The 24825-nt window shown below is 38.9% G+C and overlaps 1 protein-coding gene across 2 annotated transcripts in view; it reads left to right on the top strand.

Moving 5' to 3' along the window:
- Positions 1-24825, top strand: part of GABRB3 (gamma-aminobutyric acid type A receptor subunit beta3) — a 463256-nt gene that overhangs the window by 159117 nt on the left and 279314 nt on the right. The window contains exons 1-3 of one of the 2 annotated variants that reach the window (XM_075590561.1): positions 2252-3430; positions 3945-4036; positions 4461-4528. In XM_075590561.1, coding sequence (XP_075446676.1) covers positions 3339-3430; positions 3945-4036; positions 4461-4528 — 252 coding nt within the window. In that variant the 5' untranslated portion in view covers positions 2252-3338. Of the gene's footprint in view, positions 1-2251; positions 3431-3944; positions 4037-4460; positions 4529-24825 lie in introns of those variants that run through there. The other variant, XM_075590560.1, reaches the window with a different exon arrangement.

Below are 24825 nucleotides of genomic sequence, written 5' to 3'. Positions count from 1 at the left end.
TATGACATTCTGGAAATATACTTATTTTGTATTTCTAAAGTATCCATTTATTTCCTTTTTTGCAATACAATTTGTTTTTTTTAACCCTTAAACGTGCAACACAGAAGCATAGAAAATGACAGCAGATAAGAACCACTTGGCCCACCTCGTCTGTTCATTTTCGTATCTGTTGTGAAACCTCAGATGCTTTGGTTCCCCTTATTGTATTAACCATTACCACCCTTTCTTGGGAGGCTATTCCACTGATCCAACAAGCATTTCATGAGGAAATACTTATATTTACTATAAAGCTCCCACTCCTCAGCGTCAGAGCTTGTCCTCTTTTTCTAGCACCTCTGTTTTTCTGAAATATGCTTCTCTAGTGTATCTTGTTGATACACTTCATATATTTATTAAGCTTCCTTCTCTTCCCCAGACGGTACTGTACATGTTAAGTTCCTTTAGTCTTTACTGATAAAGTTCTAACGTTGTATATTTACTAGAATTATATAAAAAGTTTACATATATATATATATACATATATATACATATATATATATATATATATATATATATATGTATATATATATGTATATATATATATATATATATGTATGTATGTAGAGGTATCAGTACCGTGTTAGCCGAGCTTCAATAATCAACATCGCCGGAAGAAGAGATCAGTGTATCTCGAAAGCTCGCACAAATAAAAGCATTTCGTTAGCCACAGAACGGTATCATCTATTTATTTTTTGATTATATATATAAATATATATATATATCATTTTAAGATTAATTTTTATTCCAATTACATTTGGTTTGTCCTTTAATATAATATAGAAGTTTGGTAAATGACCAGGATTATCAGTGGAATGTCTCCAGAATTGTACTGGTCTGGTGCTTTGGAATTTATTACTGAGAGTATGCAGTTTTTAAAGATGACACAATCACCTGCAAAAGGGTTGACACTCATTGAGGCAAAATCAAAATTATAAAAAAAAAAAAAATGGTAAACTAGATGAATGAACTATAAAGTGCCAGCTACAAAATTATAAAAACCCAGTTGCGGAATTAAAGATCAATTGCATAATATTGCCAGCCACCAAAATGATAAGGATAAGGAACCTCCATGTACTATATTACTATACCTAATAAATTACAAGCAGGCAACTATCAGTGTGAAAAAACAGCAGGATGCTTGGTTGCATAAGGGAATGTACAGTATTAGCAACAGAAAGGGTGAGATAAATCCCCAATTTGAATACGTTTTCATTTATGTAAGGGTCACTAAATATTCATGTGGAGCCCAGACTGACTATAAAGCACCACATTCGGTTTTGAGCCTCCATGCAGTGCTTGGTACTACAGTGGGAGCCACGCTGCAATCGTAGCACCTTCCAATTCTCTCCAACCTTGTTCTTGCATATTCAGAAATGAAGCGAAACAGTGAGTAGGCACCTACTCAATCCACAGCCTCAGTGTTACTGTTAGTGATGTGCATCAGAAAGGCAGTCTGTGCTGAAGTCATTTATAGTACAGAATTTAGGGAGATATATTGCACCACTACAAATAAGGAAAACCCTTCAAGATATGAGGTATGAGGATTGTAAGTAACCCAAGCTCTGGGTATGTACTGTTATTATAGCAACATCGTGGGAATCCTGAAATATCTTTCAGGCTCGTACACTGTAAGAAACAGACAATGTGTAACGGGATTTTATGTCCAATTTTTCCATAATAAAGCATACATGAAAGATTAAAAACGCAATTCCTACTGAAGGAAATTGGTTCTTTTTGCTTGGATAAATCTGAGGCAATCGCAGGAGAGAAACACGATAACCCTTTTTGCTGAAATGTCCCTTTTCACAGAACATTTACAGTCGGGGAAAACGGCTGCCGTTTTATTGTCATCAGACGTCGTCTTCTTCAAACACTGCATGACCCCACTAATAAAAAATCCCATAATAGCCCTAGTTATCCACACGGACACAAACCGATTGATTCAATGCAAAATGGCCAAAACCAACACACTTCTAGAACAGCAAATGACACAACAATCTTCATCACTGCAGAAAACGTTAAAGCCCCAAGAGACCCTATCCTTTGTGCCATGTAAAAATGTGTGCCTGCCTGCCTGCCCCATGCCCAGCTGCATTGGCCTCGATTATACTACAGTACCAGCTGCTATACAAGATGCAGGGTCCCGGGTGCTGGGGGAGGGAGATCCCAGGATTTCCAGCTGCCACTCACACACGTGTTGTTCCCAAGCACTTTACCAGACTGAGAGAGAGAGAGAGAGAGAGAGATGAAGAAAAAAAATGAATAAGAAGGGGAATATCTGGCTAGCAGAGAGAAATACCCCTCCCGAGGCACTTGCTAGACCCTTGAACCTCAAGCGCCTCCTCGCCTGAGTGGCGCACACAAGGGAGGGTGCTGCAGTCCTCAGATCCCCCTGGCTTGTGATGACTGTGGGTTGTGTCTACCAGAGGATGAGGGGGCTCCCCAGCTGCTTCACGTGGCTTTGGATGGCCATGGTGGACACTGATCAGCCCCCTTTCTCCCCAGTGCGTAAGAGGTTCTGCTGTACCGGCGATAAGTGATTGCTTTTGTGAGGCTGCAGAGCTGCACTTGTTCATCAGAGGGACCCCGTCTCCGTGGAACCGTGCTGACCTCCTCACACATCGCGGTGCCCCTTGCAGCCCTCTCCTGTGGATCTCTGTTCGGTCTGTAGAACTTACACCTTGCAGCAGCAGCAGCAGCAGGGGGAGGAGGAGGGGGATCACTGCAGGCAGCTCCCCATACTATGAGAACAGCAGCCGGGATGAGAAAGGAGCCAAAGAGAAGGAAAGCGAGCGCTGCGCCCCCATCAACACATATCTGCCCTCGTCTCCGATCAACTTGCATGGGCTTTTGTTAGAAGAGGAAAGCAATTGTCAGCAAAATAGATGAAATAACACAAGAGGAGGCTGGAATCGCATCATAACTAGGGGGAAAGGCCTCTTATGGTTTTCTATTTCTCTCCATATATTTTGTGACCGGACGGGAGAGTTCACCCTATTCACCCTCCCCCGAATCACCTTTACACCCTACTTACCGTCCTCTTCACAACATTATCTCCTCTCCATACACACACACACACACACACACACACACACACACACTGCTCCCTTGCTGCTCTCTGGTTGTGGGACACCAGGAAGTCCCGGGGTGCCCTGTTTCATGCTGCTCTGTGAGGTTTGGGTTGATCTTTAGATCCTTGCTCAGGTGTATGTGCTTGGTGATCTGAACTGTACAGTGAGTGCGTGCACTTGGTGCTTTCCACCACTTGCCCCCGGTGGCTGCTGCTTTCTGTTCCCGGGATGCCTGGAGGCATGTGGGCTTCTCTGGGAGGACGCCTCTTTGGGTTGATCTCTGCTCCAGTCTTGATGGCTGTGATGTGCTTTGCTCAGAGGTAGGTGTCATACTTTACATCTGCAACGTGCGTTTGGCTCTGGTCTCCACTCTACTCTATCACTATCCCAAGAACCACTGCATTAATGCATTTGGGAAAGCGAGAATTAAATGGGTGCTGGTATTTTAAGTAAGAAGCAAGAGCAAAGGGAGGTTATTTAAAGACAATTGTGTAAATGTAGCACTGAACAGCTATTTCCTTCAAAAAAGCCCTAGTTGAAGTGTTACAACTGCGCAGATAACTTCAAATGACCTCCAAAGTCTGTATAATTGGTAAGTTAAGGTACCTTGCGTCCTAAAATGATCGCATTTAAGGTACTGTACATAAATACATATCCCCTTATTTTCTCGGAACAAATTAATCTTCACAAATGTCCATAAAATGTCTCTAAATGTTTACCAGTCAAAGTCTATGAAGTTGGGAAGTACAGTACTGTATGTTCCTTACATTACGTTAGTCAGTGACACATAACCAACGTACAGTATTATGATATTCTTTCTGTATGCCTCAACAGTGCCAATGATCCCGGTAACATGTCTTTTGTCAAAGAAACAGTGGATAAATTGTTGAAAGGCTACGACATTCGCCTGAGACCCGACTTTGGAGGTAAGCCATTTTATGCATGCTGTTTATTTATTTTTTGTTTTGTTTTTTTCTCGGATAAATATATTTTATAGTCACACAACCCAAAGCAAACCTCCTTTCATCTCCAAATAGTGTCATACCCGTGAAGCTATGTACATCCTATGTTTATGGGTTAGCAAGAGTTGGTTCATGAACCCATCATGATGATGATACATCTAATGTAGCCACCCTGTGAGGCCTGATATATACCCAACTAATTTTTGTCTTATTTTAGTAGAAAAAAAGGGACGTATTTCACATCTCTCCACGTTTCTTGTATGTGATGTAGCCTAATTGTAAATCTTTCGATACATTCCTAGTCGGATCCCCAATCCCCTGCTGATTAGACATAATAAAGCCTATATGTTTGACGCACACGGTTTGATCACCATTGGTTTGTTTCCAGGTCCTCCAGTTGCTGTTGGAATGAATATAGACATAGCCAGCATTGACATGGTGTCTGAAGTGAACATGGTAAGTCCCGGCTTTTTTCCTTGGATGTTCTGATGTAGACTTACTGGCTGTTATCTTTATCTTATTGGTTTATATTATGCCAACGATTGGTCTAAGTGCTGTTTACTCCTACAATTAAGACTTAAGTGTGTGGATCCGCAAAACCAAAGTTATGTCCTGATTAAAATAACATGCTATTTTATTCTAAGTGTTGGTACCTTTTATTTGTATTCAAGTACTATATTTTAGTGGCTAGGTAGGGTTAAGTTTCCTAAATTAAATAGATCTCCCAATTTTGTTTAAAATATCCTCGGAAGGCGTATTTTGTGAAGAAGGATATCTCTTGTTTTCTGATATTCAACATTAAAGTTAATGTTCTATTACATAAGCTTTGTAAACTTCTATTTTCTATTGGTATTTGCTTATCAGATACATGGTGCTACAGCTTGGTAAGAAAAAAGTAATTTCAGTTTGGTTCGGATCACAGAAAGATATGTTGGTTACAAACATACTGTATGTTGTATGAGGCAGTAGTTTTAGTAGGAATCAGCACTTTTCTGCTACAGTATAAGGTATGCTTCAATTGGTCGCTGTCCATGGTGCTGTTAAACTTTCCTGTCTGCTTCAATCTCTTTGGCTCAGTAGACTTACTGTACGACTGAACTGCAGAATGATAAACATAGAATCAATAACGTTAGCATTACAGTTGTTTCCAAGTTTGTATACAATCATGAAAATGCACTTGAAGGTTAAGGGCACTCACCCTATTTTGCCTGTCAGCTTAGACTGGTTATAAGGTTCATTTGATAAATAAACCTTATTTTAATTGTATCCATTGGTATATTTCTTATAGGTATTGTATTTAAATGTATATTTGTTTTGTGTTGATTAAGTTTGCCAATACATTGTGATGCTCTTAATAGATGGAAATTAACAATTTAACACTTGCAACATCTTTATGTTTTAGAGAAAACTAGAATTATTTTGGATATACTGTGCAGGCTAAAAATACAATCTAAATCAATTTTTACTGGATAGCAATAAAGACTGTACTTATGCCAGTTGTTTTGACCTGCACATTTTGTACACACCTATCAAAGAATAAAATACAAATAATAACAAATATTATGCATTAAGAGATCAAGTCCTGGGTCAGTAGTAATTCGTAATACTAGCATTTAATTACTGTTCATCAAATAAAGGCTGTTAATCAAGCTTTTCTCTGGTCAATATGCAGATGTTTTTGAGTCAGTGGAAAAATAATTTTAATTAAAAAGATGATATGAAAAATTATTGCAAGTGTTTTTTTATAATTAACATAAATAATTTCTAATAATTGTTTTTTTAGTGTAGCTTGTCAGACATTTCCTGTCACTGAGCAGTTTGTGACTGTTTACAACTATACACAGATACAAGCCTTTCCTACATATTGGTAACTGGGGAGACATATACTATTTAATATATATTTTTTGGTTACACTGGTATAAGTTGTATTTTTTCTATATTCACATTTAGGCTCGGTATTCAACTTGCTTTAATCCAACTGCCTTATGAACTAGATATGATATGATATGTTGGTGTAATTATTGTGACTTTGGACATGTTGTTGACATTTTCTTTTTCTTCTGTCTTTAACAATGACACCCTTTTTAAATAGTTCATTTGTACTTTGGAGATGTTGCTGAAAATGTGCCTCCAAGGGAAGTTAACATGGCCACTGCCATTCACACACTTAAGACAATAGAGGTTACCTTGGTCACAGCTGATGCCAGTAAAATACTGTAACAAACAATTGAATCCTCAGCAGAAAATGGCAAGAAATATATCACCACAACATGAACAATCAACTTAATAACTTATTTCCATTTCTTGGTAGACCAGTCAGTGTCCAGATGATCCCTTGAGCAAGAGTTTATGTCTGTGTTTATGAGTACAGTATATAGGCACAGGATCATTGTTGTATTTTTTTATTTGCCACGTTTCAGTATGCTGTTTTAATTGTATACTTTGTTTTTGCAAAATTGTTTGCATTAACCTATTTACTGCTGGGTGGCCCTCTGAAGGCATTAGCAAATTATTGTACGTGCAGTCACATTCTTTTTCATGTGGTATTTCTTCTATCTTTAAGATGTTGGTACTATTCTGTTTCATGTTTTATCATGGAATTCATATTAAAGCCTAGGGGCTAAAGTATGTAGCTTCTTCTCTTTTGGATAATATAATGTATTTCCCTTGCTTACCCCCTGCTTTTTTTCTCCAAACATTTTGTTATTAATGTTTAACCGAAGGAAAAATATATATATGTAACCCTCCCTGTCTTGCTTCTAGGGAGATTACATTGGTGTGTGTGTGTGTGTGTGTGTGTTGTATGGCTACTTTGCATGGGTTACTTTAACTCAAAGATGGATTCAGGTGGCTGGGTGATGAGGTAGCAAGATTGTAGAATAATGGGGGGCAGGAACTTTTGTGGTACAACACACATTTATTTGTGTCCCCAGCATAGGGACCACTCATTCACATTTGACAACATTGCACTGTATTTATATCAGACACACATGAATATAGTTCTTTCATTAGTGCCCGATCTTAACACATGAACGGAGGTACATTTACTTACTGTAGTTACTCTACGTAGATGTGGGACCCGGCACCCCTTCTCACGGCTTTGGGACATCATTCCTCATTATCTCGGTAATACTATGTCCATTTGGGAATCCTAGTGGGTCCTGTATACGTAACCCAATACCTTTGGCCTTTATGGTAACTACCACTTTCACTTCAGCCTGAGAGGAATGTCCATGCAGATCCACGTTAGAGACGATCCACCGGCATCCATGAATCCTCGTTAATAAGCCCTCTGTCGAATATCGTTTCATACATAGCAACTTATACTGGACTTCCTCAGTCTTCTCTAGGGATTCTAACAAACAAAATTACTATCACTGTTTATAACATAATAAAGCCTGGTCTATACTATTACAGTAATTTTTCTTAAATACCCCTGCATGACGATAGGATTCACATAGCAACCCGGGAGGAGGGGGGTTGCTATGTAATTATGTGCACCTCTGTTTGTGAATCATTTTTGGTATTTTGGAAAGAAGACTAAGCCGCTCTTTGGAGAGCTGCTACAGGTCATTGGATCTGGTCAGGAATATTTGTCTCAATTGACGTTGGGACTCTATTTATTGTTGGACTGATTTAACTATTTTAGGTTTGAACATTGTTTTAAATAAAAAAATATCTTTAATACATTGTATTTTATATGTAGCACACTGTATTTTGGCGCTCTAATGGGGTTCTATTGAAGTCTACATTTTTTCACTAGAATTATTTAGTTTTGTATTGCCGTGTATCCACATTTTAGTCTTATGTTGAGCTGACAATATATGTAGTGATGTACATAGAATATTACAAGCAGAAAAAGTCCCTGACCCATGGGGTTTACAATTTAATTTTGGATTATGAAGTACCAGGAGACAGTGTAGGGTGACTTGCTCATGATCACAAGAAGAAGTTAACACTGGATGTGGAACCTGGTTCAACTACTTCAGCATTACCACTGTGGTTCTCCTCCAGCATATCTGTAGAACATTAAAATTGTAGGTGTTTCTAAGTGTTGCTCTTAAATATATGAACAAATATTTCTTGACAGGCAGCAAATACAGTATTAAATATTGCTTTTGGCTAAATAAACAGTTAAGTGTAATGTTAAAGTTTGTAAAGTGATGTTTGTTCAACTTTAATTGTTAGAATAGATAAATGATGCAGGATTTAAAAAAAAAATACAAACTCTCATTTTTCACTGGCTCTGTATCAGCGCAATGTGGCTCATTAAATTACAACTCAATTATAAATTCCCAGAGTCATTAAAATACTGCTAAGGTATACAGCATTTGGCACTTACCCACTATCACTTTGGCAGTTTTTAGATAAAATGATAGCTTATATAGGCTTTTAATACTCATATGCTTAACAATTTGATGCAGTACCATCCAGGTTGGAAGTAAAGCATTCCAAATGGCAGTGGGTAAATAGAACCAAAAGGACATTGCTTATTTTAAAATCACCTTGGTCTTATTTTCATGCAAGCACATGCAAACTGTCTGCACAATGAAAGTTGTTCTAAAATGGAAATCTTTAATATTTCAGATTTACATTGCACAAATGCAAGTAGCTATGCATTGTTTGTTTTTATGTAATTAATTGGATTTGGACTATAAAATATATTGTAGCTTTGCAATACATGCAGCAAATTCGCATTGTCTTTTGACTTCTAAATTTGCAGTTTAAAGTATTAGAATTAGAAGTTTAATACTATAACAAGAGAATTTCAGTGAGGTTGGACGTCCATAAAGAATGACATCAATATCTGTACAGTATGTATCAGAATGTAGTTATATGTTTAAGTATGGTTTGCATACTTTGGAAATATATTAATATGTATTTGTGTGTTTAAAGTTTATCAATTCAGCTCTAAAATATTTACACTATAAAAAACTGATTTTATTTCTGTTATTAATAAAATAGATTGTTTTGCCATATTTTTCTGAACTAATGGTTGACAGATGTCTTCCATATAAAATAATTACAATTCTTATATTAAAACCTGAGGTCTCCTATACAAAAAAGATAGCTTGTCTACATTTTTGCAGAAATGGCACTGAACTAATATGTTACTAATACATTACTGCATGTCAGTTGAAGCCTTTATTATCTTAACATAAGTAGTAGTAGATATTAAGGAAGGGCAGGTTTGTGGGTTTTAAAATCCAAGCTTTAAAGTTTGTTTGGAAATTCAAGTCGAACTTTGGAATTAACCTTTGGATCCGAAAAAAATTATAACCAAAACACATATATATATGTTTATATTATATATTTAAGAGTTTGACTAGTTTTAGAAAAAAAACAGTAAACAAATATATATATATATATATATATATATATATATATATATATATATATATATATACATATATATATATATATACATATATATATATATATATATATATATATATGTATATATATATATATATATATATATATATATATATATATATATATATATATATATATATTTGTTTACTGTTTTTTTTCTAAAACTAGTCAAACTCTTAAATTTGCGAATGAAAAAACACACTTTTTTTCAGATATCAGAAGTTTGACAAGTTCGGGAACAAGTTTATTTTGATTTTTTCACCATAATTCCCAACCAATCAAATTCCAGCAAAACCAAAACACAAAGAATGTTTAGAACCAAAACACCAGTGTAAGTGCTCACCATTAGTACATATATTTGTGGTAAGGTAACTTGCTATTTTATCTGCTAACATGATCATATATGATAAAAACTTGAAATACACATTAGATACAACATTGAAGAAGTAAAGTACATTTAATATTAATTACAGTAATGTTTAGAATAGAAATAATTTTCCTTGAAATGTGAGCCAACATAAAGGGATACCTTTATAATGTAATTGATTTTAAATTGGGAATGTGTTTACAATTTGAAATATTTAGAGCATCCTTGTGGATTTCAAGTTAATGCATGGTAATGCATACATGGAATAGCATAAAAGCAAATCAAGCAATAAATGTGTCATTTTCAAGCTACTTAAAATGGAAAATGTGTTTAATATGCACACTCTCCAGCAACCTCATTAGCAGGAAAAAGGTTTGATACATTTTCCAGTAACATTAATATTATTTTCTTTGATTAAAAAAAAAAAAAAAAAAAAGACTTTGCTGACACCTTTTTACTTAATTGGCTTATATAAATACATCTCTGTTTGTGTGAAATAACATAGCAAGAACATTTGGAGCTTCTATAGTACAAAAGTTTTGAGACAAATGTAATAAACTTGTTATACAAGTAAAGTACACACTTTATTCAGTTTGTAAATTGGAGTAAGAATTGGCACAGGTATTTGGCCACATGGGACAATTACCTTGATACATTGATGTTTTGACAGACAGGTCTATAATGCCTCAGTAAAAAGCCTTTTTAGTATTGTCCAATGAAGCAACTTCGGGTTAATTTATATTTTTCCTGGGAAAAAATAAAAAGTGTCCCAAATTCAATACAAATTATGTATTAAAGTGTTTTTTTTTTCACATTCATTTGCATGCAGATATTGATTAAATGGAAAAAATATGAAACTGCAGGCAATGTTACTACAGTATTTTCCCCTTTTGTTTACAAAGCCCAGAGTAACCTTGTTTCCCTACAAAAAAAATTCCAGTTATATAGTTCATTGCAATATATACCTGTCATTATTGATGGAGAAAGAAATTGACCTACTTTTAATAAACGCTTAGGGGCCTATTCTAGTAGCTTCGGGAACCAACTCATCGAGGATTTTGAGCAGTTCTCGCACCATTTGACAAGGTTGCTATTCAGAAAGCCTTGATAAGTTGGCCAAATCGTACAGGGACTGCATTCTTTAGTGAGTTCTCACTCCTGGCCAAACTCACAGAGCGGGAGTTGACAAAAGTCAAAATAGCACCATTTTGAGAAACAAACACTATTCTAGTATCCTTGAGAATCTAATTGAAGCTAGTTTCTCGCATATCTCATCTCGCCAGCAGAGGGTGACGGGATGGGATGGGATCTGAGAGCAGGACTTAGAAAAAAAAGGCATTTTCCTGCATTGGATTGAAGCCGGGAGTCTCCGGAGGTGATACACATTAATACCAGCTCTGAAGACACCCTGCTTCAATCCTATGCAATAAAAATGCATTTAGAGGCAGCTTTATTACCTTAGCGGTTAACCACTTAGGCAATGAAGGGGTTAGCTACCAGTGCCCAGTTTATTGTGGGTAGCGGGGGTAGGTGAATGTGGTATTTGGCCCATGGTGGGTGCTTAGGCCTTGTAGAAGGGGTTGTGGGGGGAGTTAACCCCTTCATTACCTTAGCGGTAGTAACTTAGCCTATCCCGCTACCCCCTGGTAGGCATAAACACCCACACAGGGCCAAATACCACCTTCACCCACCCCGCTACCCACAATAAACATTAAAACACAATACTAGCCAATACACCCATTCATTGCCAATGTGGTTACCTATGACCTATATGGGAGCAAAGATAACCCCAATGGCAAAGAATGGACACCCCCTCTACCAACAACAACCATTACATTACATTAATGGGCAAAATTACTATTATCCAGATATGGATAACAGCTAATTTGCTCATTCAAAATAAAAACATTATCCAGCCATCATAAAGTAAATAAAACCTCTACTTACCTCTGCCAGTATGAAGTCTGTCCTCATCACTGTCCTCCGCATCCTTGTCCTCTGTGGGCAGCAACAGTACAATAAAAATACAAAGGTATGGCCCCTCACCCCTTAATCACCTTAGAGGTTAGTAACCATGATAGTAATTAAGGGGTTAACCCCCCTCCATTGCTACCCACCCAGGGGGACTAACCACCCTCCCCAGGCCAACTATCCCCTCCCCCCAGGCCAACTATCCCCTCCCTCTCCCCTTTGATTGGCACACTGTTAAATCATGCCCATATAATATGGGCATGATTTGCCACTATGGCAGTCAATAGGCAACCTACAAAAAAATCAATCACCAAAAATAAACCACAATACTATAATCAATCACCAAAAATAAAGAATAATACAAAAATCAATAACCAAAAATAAACCAAGAATTCAACAAATCAATCACCAAAAATAAGCCAGAATGAAACAATGCAAACAACTAAAATAAGCCAGAATTTAAAAAAATCATTCACACAAAATAAATAATAAGAAAAAACAAATCACTAAAATTACACAAGAATTAAACAAAACAATGAACAAAAATACATATAAATGAAATAAAAACAAGCATTTGCCAAAAAATGCATTGCTTGTCACTGTATTTATCTATAGCCCTAAAGGGGCATAGATAAATACATTGGCAGTCAATGGGCAAACAAAAAATGTAAAATAAAAAAAAACAATCAAAATACCTGAAAAACAAAAATGGCATACATTCAATGTTTTTCTTACCTTTTAGATGTCTTCACCCTCCGATTCCCAATGCATCTGGTAGCTCTTGATCCGCGACGCAATGATCCTCAGCTTAAAGTAACTTCTTCTTTTTTTCTTTCTTCACTCTTCTGTACTTGTAATCCATTAAATCCATAGAGTGATGTTGCCTCGTCGTCTTCTTAAGTTCAAATGTGACGGGACAGGCCTTATGATGTCATGTTTTAGGGTTAGATGGTACAGCTCCAATCCGATTGGATGCTGTACCATGTGACAGGTTTTTTTTTCTTTTAAGGATGTGATGTCATCTGCAAGGGAGGTACGTTACTTCCTTAAAACAAAATGTGTGCCATCACATGATACTACAACCAATCAGATTGTCCCAAATCTGATTGGTTGAGGTACCATGTCACATGTTCAATTTTTTTTAAAAGGATGTGACATCATCTTTAAGGGAAGATGTCACATCCTTTAAAAAAATGGCAGAAATCACATGGTACTGGAACCAATCGGATTGTGTGTATCACATGGTATATCTCACAATCCGATTGGTTCCAGTACCATGTGATGGCAGTAATTTTTTTTAAAGGATATAATATTATTCCTTAAAGATGATGTCAGATCCTTTAAAAAGAATGGAACATGTCACATGGTACCTCAACCAATCGGATTGGGGAAAATACGATTGGGGACAATCCGATTGGTTGTAGTACTATGTGATAGCAGACATTTTGTTTCAAGGAAGTGATGTACCTCCCTTGCAGATGACGTCACATCCTTAAAAGAAAAAAAAACCTGTCACATGGTACAGCATCCAATCGGATTGGAGCTGTACCATCTAACCCTAAAACATGACGACACAGGCCTTATATAAGGCCTGCCCGTCTCATTTGAGCTTAAGAAGACGACGAGACAATATCACCCTATGGATTTAATGGATTACAAGTACAGAAGAGTAAAGAAAGAAGAAAATAATTTAAGAAGTTACCTGAAGCTGAGGATCATTGAGTCCCAGTGCGAGAGATTCCAGATGCATCGGGAATCGGAGGGTAAAGACATCTAAAGGTAAGAAGAACATTGAATGTATGTAATTTTTTTTTTTCAGGCATTTTTAATATTTTTTTTTTTTGCTTGATCATTGACTGTCAATGTATTTATCTATGCCCCTTTAGGGCTATAGATAAATACAGGGACAAGCAATGTATTTTTTGGCAAATGCTTGTTTTTATTTCATTGATATGGATTTTTGTTTATTGCTTAGTTTAATTCTTGTGTATTTTTGGTGATTTCTTTTTTAATTCTTGTTTATTTTGTGTTATTGATTATTTTATCATGGATTATTTTTGGTGATTGATTTTTTGTACTGTAGGTTACCTATTGACTGCCATAGTCGCTAATCATGCCCATATTATATGGGCATGATGTACCACTGTGCCAATCAATGGGGAGAGGGTGGGGGTAGTTGCTCTGGGGAGGGTGGTTAGTCTCACTGGGTAGGTACTGGGGGAGGGGGTTAACCCCTTAATTACTGTAGCGGTTACTAACCGCTAAGGTGATTAAGGGGTTAGGGGCCATTACTTTGTATTTTTACTGTACTGTTGCTGCCCATGGAGGACATCAATGCTGAGGACTGTGATGAGGATGGGCTACATCTTGGCAGGATTAAGTAGAAGTTTTATTTACTTTATGCTGGCTGGATAATGTTTTATTTTGAATGGCCAAATGAGCTATTATCATGTCTGGATAATAGTAATTTTTCCCATTAATGTAATGTATGTGTTGGGTGGGTTGTTGGGGGTAGAGGAGTGGGTAGTAGGGTTGTTGTATTTTGTAATGTTTGTTGGGGGTATAGGGATTGGGAAAAGGGGATATTTGCCTCAGGGGGGGGGTGTTTAGGCCTCTCGGGAGGGTAGCTAGAGTGGTTAACCCCTTCATTATCATAGCGTTCCCAGCGCTATGGTTGTCAAGGGGTTAACTCCTCCCGCTTCCTTCCCAGCAGGCCTAACCACCCACCCTGGGCAACTACCCCCTTGATCCACCTCCTCTGACTCAAATAAACAGGGTTCTCTGGTTTAACCCCTTCATTGCCTTAGCGGCTAGCCGCTAAGGCAATGAAGATGTTTTTATTTAAATTTGAAAACTAGTGTGTGGGAGCAGGGGGTCTCTTGAGCTGAACCACATTGATTTTAGCCTCAGGGACCCCTGCTTCCCGAGTTACAGGCCCCATTATGGGGTGCCGGTATCCCGATGCAATGTTTAAATCTCCCACATCACGTGACCAGGAGATTTAAATGCACAGGAGATACCAGCACCCCATACCAGAGCCTGTATCTCAGGAAGCAGAGTGTCCCAGGACCTGAAATTAATGCGGTTCAGCTACGAAGACCCCCTGCTCCCACTAGTATTCAAATTTAAATAAAAACACTGTGATCGCCTGTGAGAGCTGTGCAGGGAGATACGTCTCTCTCTGTGCAGCTCAGATTGCGAGAAGCTCGCAGGGGGAAAATTTAGAAAAGATCTGAGATCATTTTGTTGTTACGCCGAGCGGTATTGAAATTTTCCGGCCTTATGGTTTGAGATAGTTTTGGATTCTTCCTGTAACGCTAGACTGCCCACAGACGTGGCCAGTCCCCAGTACTGAGGTGGGTAAGGGTATGACAAGCACCCACAGCAGTGAGGGCATGCCCGGAGTGTAGTAAGATGCGTTGCCGGGTCTGGTGAGAAAGGGTTAGCCTGATACTTGCCGCGTCCGGGGCACCAGAGGTCCAAAGGTAGAGATCCGAAAGCCATAGGTCAAGGGCAGGAGAAAGCAGCATAGTGAGGTCCAAAGCCGAGTCCAGGGAGTAGCAAGGTACACGAAGTCTAACGAGAGCCGAGATCAAATCCAAGGGTATCAAACGAGGGCAGGGACTGGAGCGAGAGCTGCAATACAAAAAAGAGCCAGGCATAGACCTCTGTACTACAAGAGCCACAGGAAAACTATGCAGAGCGAGGATGGAGAGGGCAGACAGGAACTATAACTGTTGGAGAACCAATAGGAGCAAGAGGCGGAGCGGGGGCTTGACTGAGTGGTCCCAGAGATAGGTTTAGATGCCTGGTGTGGTGTTCCCTAGTGGGAATAGCCTCCAGCAGATGGGAGGTGGAGCCAAGGCTGCAGGAGAAGTGTAGAAGAGGATGGGTGCGCGCGAGCCCTGTAACACTCCCACGCGCGTACCCCCGCAGCGTGTGGGCGGAGGTGGCGTGTGCTGCGGAGGAGCGGAGCGGCGCCCGACCGGAGCGGGTAAGGAGCTGGCAAGGAGGGAGCCTGGGACGAGCGGCAGTACTGGGAGCCGGGGTGACGGGGACCCGCTGTAAGGCGCGTGTCCCCCGATCCCTTTCAATTCCTGAATACCGTCATAACAAAAATGACAAACCGTTCGGTGGGAACATGCAACATCGTTCAAGATAGCAGCTAAGTAATCAAAGCTACTAGAATAGTCCCTTTAGTAGCCAGAGTGGCCATGAATGCATATCTTTATAACGAGCATGACATACCCAACATACTCTAACACCAGTTCAAATTCCCTCAACTTGTATGCCAAACATGCACATAAGGCATTGCAGGCCAATGTTATACTAACCACTAACATAGACGGTGATGTGAAAAAAATAGAAGAATCGGGTCCTGCAACTTGGGATGCCCCTTCACGGGGTCAGAAAAAAATCAAAGGGAAACAACAAATGGGTGCTGAGACAGAAATAACGCAGGTCAGTAGGTATAATAGCATGAAAAAAATGTGGTCAAAAACACCAACAAAAAAAGAAGCAATCAACAAGTGACGAAAAGTGTAATTTAAAGACGTAAAGAAGTCATAACAGCATTCCAAACAGCCATGAAGAAACCACATATTTCTCCCTTGGTCACCTATCCATAAATATTCTGCGCATACTTTCCCTATTTCACACACCAACCTCCATCTCCCATCCGCATCATGTCCTAGAGGTCTATTACAGAAAAGAAAACAGCATCCGCGACAGGAACAAGATACCACAATAGAAATTATTCTCATTAATTTAGTTTTATTCATCTAAGAATAGTTCCGGAAATAAAATGAGCACAACGTTTCAGGGTGCACGCCTAGTCAGGTGTACTGTATTTGATTCAAGATATGGTGTTCTTTAAATACTCTAGCAGTCTCACACACTAGGTCATGAACCATAAATATGACAAATCATCACTGATATCACAAAATTATGCCCAGAGTTAACCATATGTTGACATCATAATCTAATAAATTAATTCTACTCAAAATACTAGCGGTGCTGTTACCACTATGTACAATTACTGTGAGAGACTGATCAGGGATTTAGAACATGAATATTAAAAACAAACCTATTTAGTGTAAATAGATAATACTATATATTTTTATTTATTTATATATATATATATATATATATATATATATATATATATACACATGCACATATACACATACATACATTAAATTATTAAAAACAAAAGACAAAATGCACACAAACGGATTGAGACTACACAAGAATAATACTTACTTACACCAGAATAAGGGTTATACCATTTATATTATACAAGTAGCTATTTTGTAATACATCTCTTTTAAGACTTACAGTATATAGGGCATCAATCAAAATTATTTTTTACTAAAGAGAGATAAAATACAATATAATACTTTTCTACAATTATTTATTAATAGTCAAACATTAGGGCAGGACTGCCGGCAGATCTTCTGGGTCCCAGGGCTAGAGTTTTGAGCGGGCCCCCCGCCCCGTATCAGTGGTCTTGTGAGCACCCCATTTCCCACCTCCTCACGAGCCCCCTCCTCTCTACCCCCCTCCCCAAGCATTTCTCTCCACCCATCTCTTTCTTCCCCCCCACTGTTCCTCACTCAATCTCCCCTCACACCTCTCTTCCTCACTCCCTCTCTTACACCAGGCTCACACTCTTACACTCTCCACTCATCCGCTATCACTCAATTACCACCTCTCACTCAATCCCGTTCTCTCAATCCCCCCCTCCTCCCCTCGCCACAAGCACACAAATCCCACACTATCCCCCCAATACCCATACAATTCCCCCCACAGAACCCCCTCATAATACAGACACAATAATCACCCCAAAATACATACAACACTTTCCCCCAAAAACATACAACACTACCTCCAAATACATACAACACTACCCCCAATACATAAAACAGTACCCCCTCCAAATACATACAACACTACCCCTCCAAATACATATAATACCACCCCCCAAATAAATAAAACATTAACCCCTCCAAATACATATGTAACAGGGACTTATCACTGAGAGAAACTGCCTCTAAATTCAGCAGCAATCTGGCTAATTGAACACAGGCCTTCAACCAGACTCCAACTTGCTGATTAGAACTCTGAGAAAAGCCTGTTGTGAGAAACAGGAGAGAGATTCCTTAGCTCACACGTGGACTGACATAAGAAGAAGGAGGATTGACCAGAGTTGTTCCTGAGCATACAACTATGCTGACAGGAAAGACTGGACTTTGATTTCTGGGAGCGGTTTCACTGCAAAAGCATGCAGCTGGAGAACTAGATAAGACTTTCTTATACATTTGCTCCCTGAGAAAGATAATATATATTTTTGGGACTGGGAACTGGCTTAACCAGATAGTCACAGCTAGATAGGGCATATAGAGTACTGTCTAGTTATTCTCCAAATTGGAGAAGGTTTTTCGTTTATGTTTTGTCTTTACATTGTTTAAAGGAACAGGCAATAAAGCCTTATGTTAATTTCACCATAAACGGTCTCCATTTGCATACCTCTGCACACATCTCTTACAACATACAACACTACTCCCCCAAATACTGTACATAAAACCGTACCCCCCAAATACATACAACAATACCCCCAAATACATACAGCATTATCCCCCAAATACATAAAGCACTACCCCTCAAATACATGCAGCACTACCCCTAAAATACATACAACCCTACCACCTCCAAATACATACAATACTACCCACACCCTCAAATACATATGACACATACTTACCTTGGGAGATGGTCTCAGATCTATGGTGCCCCGGCTCTCCCCAGCTGCTGCGGTCCTTTCTCCCACACCGGGCCTCCCCTCTCCCATGCCCCGGGTATCTTCCTAGCTACTGCGGGCCACCTGCTGGGCTTACCTCTCTCTCTCTGACGCTTGGATACAGCTCTCTCCAGTTGTTGTGGGCCTCCTGCCTTGGATTGTCTCTCTCTCTCCCATGTAGGGCCCCGGCTCTCCCCAGCTGCTGTTGGCCTCCTACCAGTGCCTGCTTCTCTCACCCATGCCTGGCTTCTCCCTTCCTCTGGTGCACTCTGGTTCATAGGCTCGCCCCGAAGTTGGGCCCTGTATCTGGAGGCACTTGGCGTGTGAGAGAGGGAGGCACACAGCAGCTGCAGAGAGCCTGGGCCAGCCGGCAACCAGAACCCCGCAGCCAAACACAGAAATTGGGCCTGACCTCTGGCAGGGCCCAACTTCCATCTTTGGCAGACTGGGCCCCCCACAGCCACAGCAACCAGGCTCTAGCCCCCTGTTAGCGGCCCAGCATTAGGGTATCACCCGTTAAATTATACACTATATGCATAGTCAATTTATTATACAGTATGACCACATTGATAATCAATTAAAGCTTTACTCAGAGTTACATCCAGTGTTGTAATATTGGAAAAGACTGTAGATTCATCCTCATTTAAACCTCTTGGATTAAAAGTATCTGATTTAACAATCCAAAATAATTTTCTTTGGAGAAATAATTTCACCCCATCACCTCCTTTTTCTGGTAACAACACTTGTTCCAAAATCTAACATTTTAATTGGGCAACGTTATGTTTGGCAGTGTCTCTAGTTTGGGATTATTCGCATCATAATTACATATACTGCTCTTATGTTCAAACATACGCTGTTTGATACCTATTTTAGTCTGCCCCGCACAAAACAAGCCACATGGGCATTTAGGTAAATATATTACAGACTTAGTATCACAGGAAGAGAAGTGTTTGAGAGGAATTTCAAACACTTTACTAGGGTGAACCACTACCTCCCCTTTGATAATCCCATTACAATTTCCACATTGCATACATTGAAATGTCCCTCTAAACTTTGTATCTTTTACTCTCGTGTTATTTGAAAGATGTGTAACATTAGCCCTTACTACTGTATTAGAGATAGGCACATTTCTTTTTTAATTTGAATCCAACATGGATTGGCCAGTCCCTTCCAGCCGTGGAATTCCACGGATCACTCTCAAAAATTGAAATCTGTCAGTTGTTTTCTGTCACTGAAAATCCACCTGTTGGATTAGTAATCCAAACCTGAAAAATGAATCAGAATCAGAAAAACGGAATTATAATAGGGGAGGAGGAGCCAAAGAGGCGTATAAATAGTGGTGCAGCCTCAAGATGAAGCCATTGTGTTGCAGGGTTTATCTGTGGGTTGATGTGAGCCCTGGGCCTCTGGGCTCCTGTGCATGTTCCTATTAGTAGCATATTAACCTGTATATAGCATTTTATTAATATTAATATTAAATAATCATAATAATAATAATTTTCAAGAGCATTTACTACTGTCCATTATTTGCAAGGACAGGAATAAACTTGTACACATTGAGTCTCATTCTCTCTCTGCTATAAGTGGGGGGAGGGGTGGCTGCTCTTATTGTAAAAAAAAAAAATCCCACTGTAGCTCAAAAATGTATTCATTATTTACTTAATGAAACTTGAAACTGAACCATTAACCAAGCATTAACCTGTGACTTTCTGGTGTTAAGACCCTTGTCAGTATGGTGTGGGCCCTGGGCCATCGGGCTCCTGTACATGTTTTTGTGTGAATTATATTAACTTGTATATAGCAGTTTATTAATATTCTTAAATAATGCCTATAATAATATTTCGATTTTTTAAGTCATTTTAAAAATCCCACGTTGGGTTGAACAATCCGACGTCTGATTCGATATACTTTAAACACAGTCCGTGAACTGGATATACGTTAAATCAGGCATTAGATTATTTAGAGTTCAAGAAACTGAGCCTTATAGACAGTTTTTTAATAATCCGTGCAGATTAAAATTGGTACAATCGGAAGTCAGATTTTAAAGTGTGGATCGGATTTTTAATGAAAAGCCGGGGAGGGGATTTAGACCAATTCGTCCATCTCTATTTACTATAAAGTTTACCTCTTTTAAGGAGAATAATGGGGTTTAAAAATTATTTACCATGTTACATTTTTCTGTAAAATGGGCCAACAGTTTCATATTATTCGTCTGACATAAATAGACCTACTATCAAAAGTAGTAACAAAGGGGATCTTTTTAGACTCTTCCTTGTATTCTCTTATTTTTAATAAATGGCATCTAGGAATTTACTTTATTCTCTCTTTTTGTTTCAATAAATCTTTTTTTATCATATCCTCAATGTACACTTTTTTTTATCATTTCATCAGCTCTTAATCAGCTGTGTTTAATTAAAAACAATTCTTCTAACCCTAATTAGCTGATTTCTGGGTAAACTTTTTTTGGACCCTGGAGGGTGAAGACTTGGGGATAGCAACATGTTATTTCTATCTAATGCTGAATCTAACATATTGTGCATATTTCTAAATTACTAATTGAATTCGCTGGCCAGAAGAACAAATTGCAAAAGTGTTGCAACTGCCAATATCATTACGTGTGTTTTTTGCATTTAGAAGAAGTTGCACACTGAATATTTGTGTTACTTACTTTCACTCAATTTTCCAGGCATTTCCAGTCATTTGCGACTGCAGAGTTTTAACATCTTTTCTAAAAATAAATCAACTATATATATACATTTTAGAAAGCAATAACAATCTCTTTGTGTGGACCTAATCACTAAGCATCAGATGGTAACGCTTCTCTGTTTGAAACTAGGCAGTGAACACATAGATTTAGGGGCAAAAGTTTTCATTTCAATGAATAGCCTATATACAAGGATTGCCTTTATAGGTTTGTAAGTAAGGTGCCTCACAGAATGAATGTTGGCATTATAGGGTAGGTTGTTGTTTCTTTGTCTGTGTTCTCTCTTCTGGTCACCTACCTATAGTTATACTATGACCTGAGCATATCTCTATAGCAGGGCTCTTCAGTTCTCCAAAGGGGCCAGACCAAAAAAGCATCTAGGAGTCAAAGGGCCACAAGAAGGGCAGCTGACAACTTTCCCATATCCCAGGACTAGAGTCTCCACCAGGCCCTGGGTTGTTGAGTGGGAGGAGATGTGTCTGTTCCACCCCTGTTGGCTGCCCAGTGAGTCCAACTTCTCTCTAACAGATCCTGCTCCCTCGATTACTCTCCCTCTTCTCCCACTCATTCCCCCATATCTCTCATCCCCCTCTATCTCTTATTTTTCCTCCTTCCCCCCTCTCCCACTCTTCCTTCTCTTGCTCTTCCCCATCTCTCTCTCTATCTCTCTCTCTCTGTCTCCCTCTCACTCTCCACCTCCTCTCTCACTCTTCCTATCTCTCCCAGTCTCCCTAAATCTCACTCCCATTCACCATCCACTCTCTCACTCACCCTCTCTCTCACTTTGCCTCCTCCCACTGGGCCTTATCTGAACAGTTGTGGTGCAGGGCTCATCAAGGCCCTTTATACACAACTTGTGATCTACCGCTCACCATACTATACAATTATATATTATATCTTCATATGTATATAATTATCCTGCCGGTGCAAAGAGGATAGCGTGAACAGACAAAAACATACAACAGGAGGCAAAGAGTCCTCCTCAAAGATCCTCATTAACTGCACACAAGGCTAGGAATAAATAGCAAGGTTTGAATACCAGATATATAAGTGATTCAGTTAGCCATAAGGTGCAGGTAAGCAATCGCTCCCAACATTGTGAGAGGACAATTGCCACTAAAAGCCATGTGGCAAAAATAATATATTATTTAATAATATTCAAAATGACACACAACATAAAGCGCATGCTCTAAACTAACTTAAAAACAATTGAAATATGAATGTAACGGGTGACAGTCAAATGTATAACGATCAGGAACAGTTATCACCTAAATCTTGAGTAGAATCTCTCAACATATAAATGGTTAGTAGAGAGTGAGACAAATTGAAACTAAATCATGAAATGACCAATATCGAGTTAGTCTCTACTCTAGATTGTACACTGATGTGTGCAGGCTGTGGTCTAGGTTAATACCATAGTAATAAATAGTAGGATTAACGTGGACATCCAAATGCAGCCAAACAATCAATTATATCTTTAGCTCTGTTTGGATACTCCCACATAGTCTATCGCACAATGCTGCTCCACAAGCCGTCAGAGATAAATGCTGCACAAACCTGATCACTCACACAGCAGGGCATCTACATATACTTTCTAATCCAGCTAGATCCGTGAATAATGAATATTAGGTAACCCGTAGTTCTAATACTGTACACAGCAGGGCACCAACGCGTAACTTCTAATCCAGATTAGTGTGTAATTACTGTGTAATACATAGCCCGCAACTTCCCAATGTTAGGACTGATCTCACCTGATTACTGCCTCCTCCACGACGTCAACGCGATGACGTCATGCCGACGTACGTTTCGCGCGTAAGGGGACCAGCGCTTTTTCAAGGTGGGAGGTGTTTATGCAGAGCAGCGCTGTCCTTTTATATATGCTACTACCGAGTGGTTAAAAATATCTGTACCTCCCTCTTAAAGCTGTAAACAGCTAATTGAACCTCATAGATGTTGAAATGGTCTACTACTTCAGTGATTGTAGTGGGATAAAGAGTTAGTGTGTTAATTCCAAATGGCCTACCCGGTTGTAAATGTATCTAACTACTAATAGTATAGCAAAGTATTTAGAGTCCATATTCAAGATACTTGACAAGATCAATCGGGTATGACAAAGCCAAAATACACTTTGCATTTAAAACTAGTAAAGTGGTTATTATACAATAAGGGTCCACATATACAATTATTCATCATTTATAGCTTACACAGCCCTATTTCTATGTGTAGTAAGTCTTTATTTCTAGGAGACCAGTGTATGGTAAATAATACTCTATAGTTGCTGATCTAAAGGGGTTAAATGTATTCAAACATAGACTATGTGATGAGGTCACATAGTATAATACTGCTGTTATGCATATACAGTCAGGATCCGCACATACATTTATTTATATTTCGGAGTATATAACGCCGTGCTCATACATAGTGTATATACTGATTTTTGCTGTTCTAGTCACATCATACTGATTAGATATTATGTATATGGTATTGCAAATGAAAATATGGATACCCCTACCCAGTAAATGTTCTGCACCAGTGCTCAGGGTACTAATCCAATGTTGTACATACTCCCAGGTAAGTAGCAGAAGTATGTCTGTTGGATGTATTGAAACATGAACCATAATAACAGATCACACACTCTGTAGTCATGTGTTATTATAGTATAGTAGGGGTCTTCAAATATACCTCTTCCACATATTGCCACATAAACCACCATATCCACAAATAAAATGCACTTCCTCAAAAAAGAATTCCATGTTGGTATATAGGTCTTAGTGGTGTAGGAGTGTTCTAACCTGTGTTGTCCGCCCCGAAGGTCAAAACGAACATCTAGATTTATACTATATACCACAAACCCCCTTGATGTTGTTATAACCATTGTGCAAATATATTGTGGATAAAGTAACATATAGAGAGGATTAAAGGCATATTAGGTAGATATGGCTCGTATCAGAAAGTGGGCTAAAGGATGGCAAGGAGTTTTGGTCTAGAATGTGTGTATGCATATTCGGTCCATACATACTGTACTGCGTCAACATTTGGGTGTATAATCAACCCCTACTAGTAGATGGATTCTTTAGTATATGATGGTGTAGGAATGCCATAACTAATACTGTCCGCCCAAAAGGTCAATACGGATATAACATTATGCTATATACCAGGTAACCCCCCTAGATCTTATAGTCAGCCCATTCTTCCCACGCAGTGAGCATCATGCTCCATATGAAAAAGGTATATATGTAGCCCTCATTCAGGCCTTTAGGGCTAAGTGTTTGCAATGTGTAGATCCATTTGCATTCGGTCTGCAAAAGGATCCTATTCCAATCACCCTTGCGTTGACCCCAAGGAACGTGTTCGATACCAATGAACACCAGTTTTTCGCTGTTTCCATCATGTTCACTCATCACATGTCGCGCAAGTGGGGTATCTTTCACATTCCTTATGGATCCCAGGTGTTCAAGTATTCTAGTTTTAAATTGTCTGAAGGTCTTCCCTACATACAATTTTCCGCAGGAACAAATAATCAGGTAGATAACCCC

Source organism: Ascaphus truei, chromosome 3 (assembly GCF_040206685.1).
Source record: "Ascaphus truei isolate aAscTru1 chromosome 3, aAscTru1.hap1, whole genome shotgun sequence".
NCBI classification, from domain to species: Eukaryota; Metazoa; Chordata; class Amphibia; order Anura; family Ascaphidae; genus Ascaphus; species Ascaphus truei.
The sequence above is the reverse complement of the archived record's forward strand: the minus strand, read 5'-3'. Positions and strand labels throughout refer to the sequence as shown.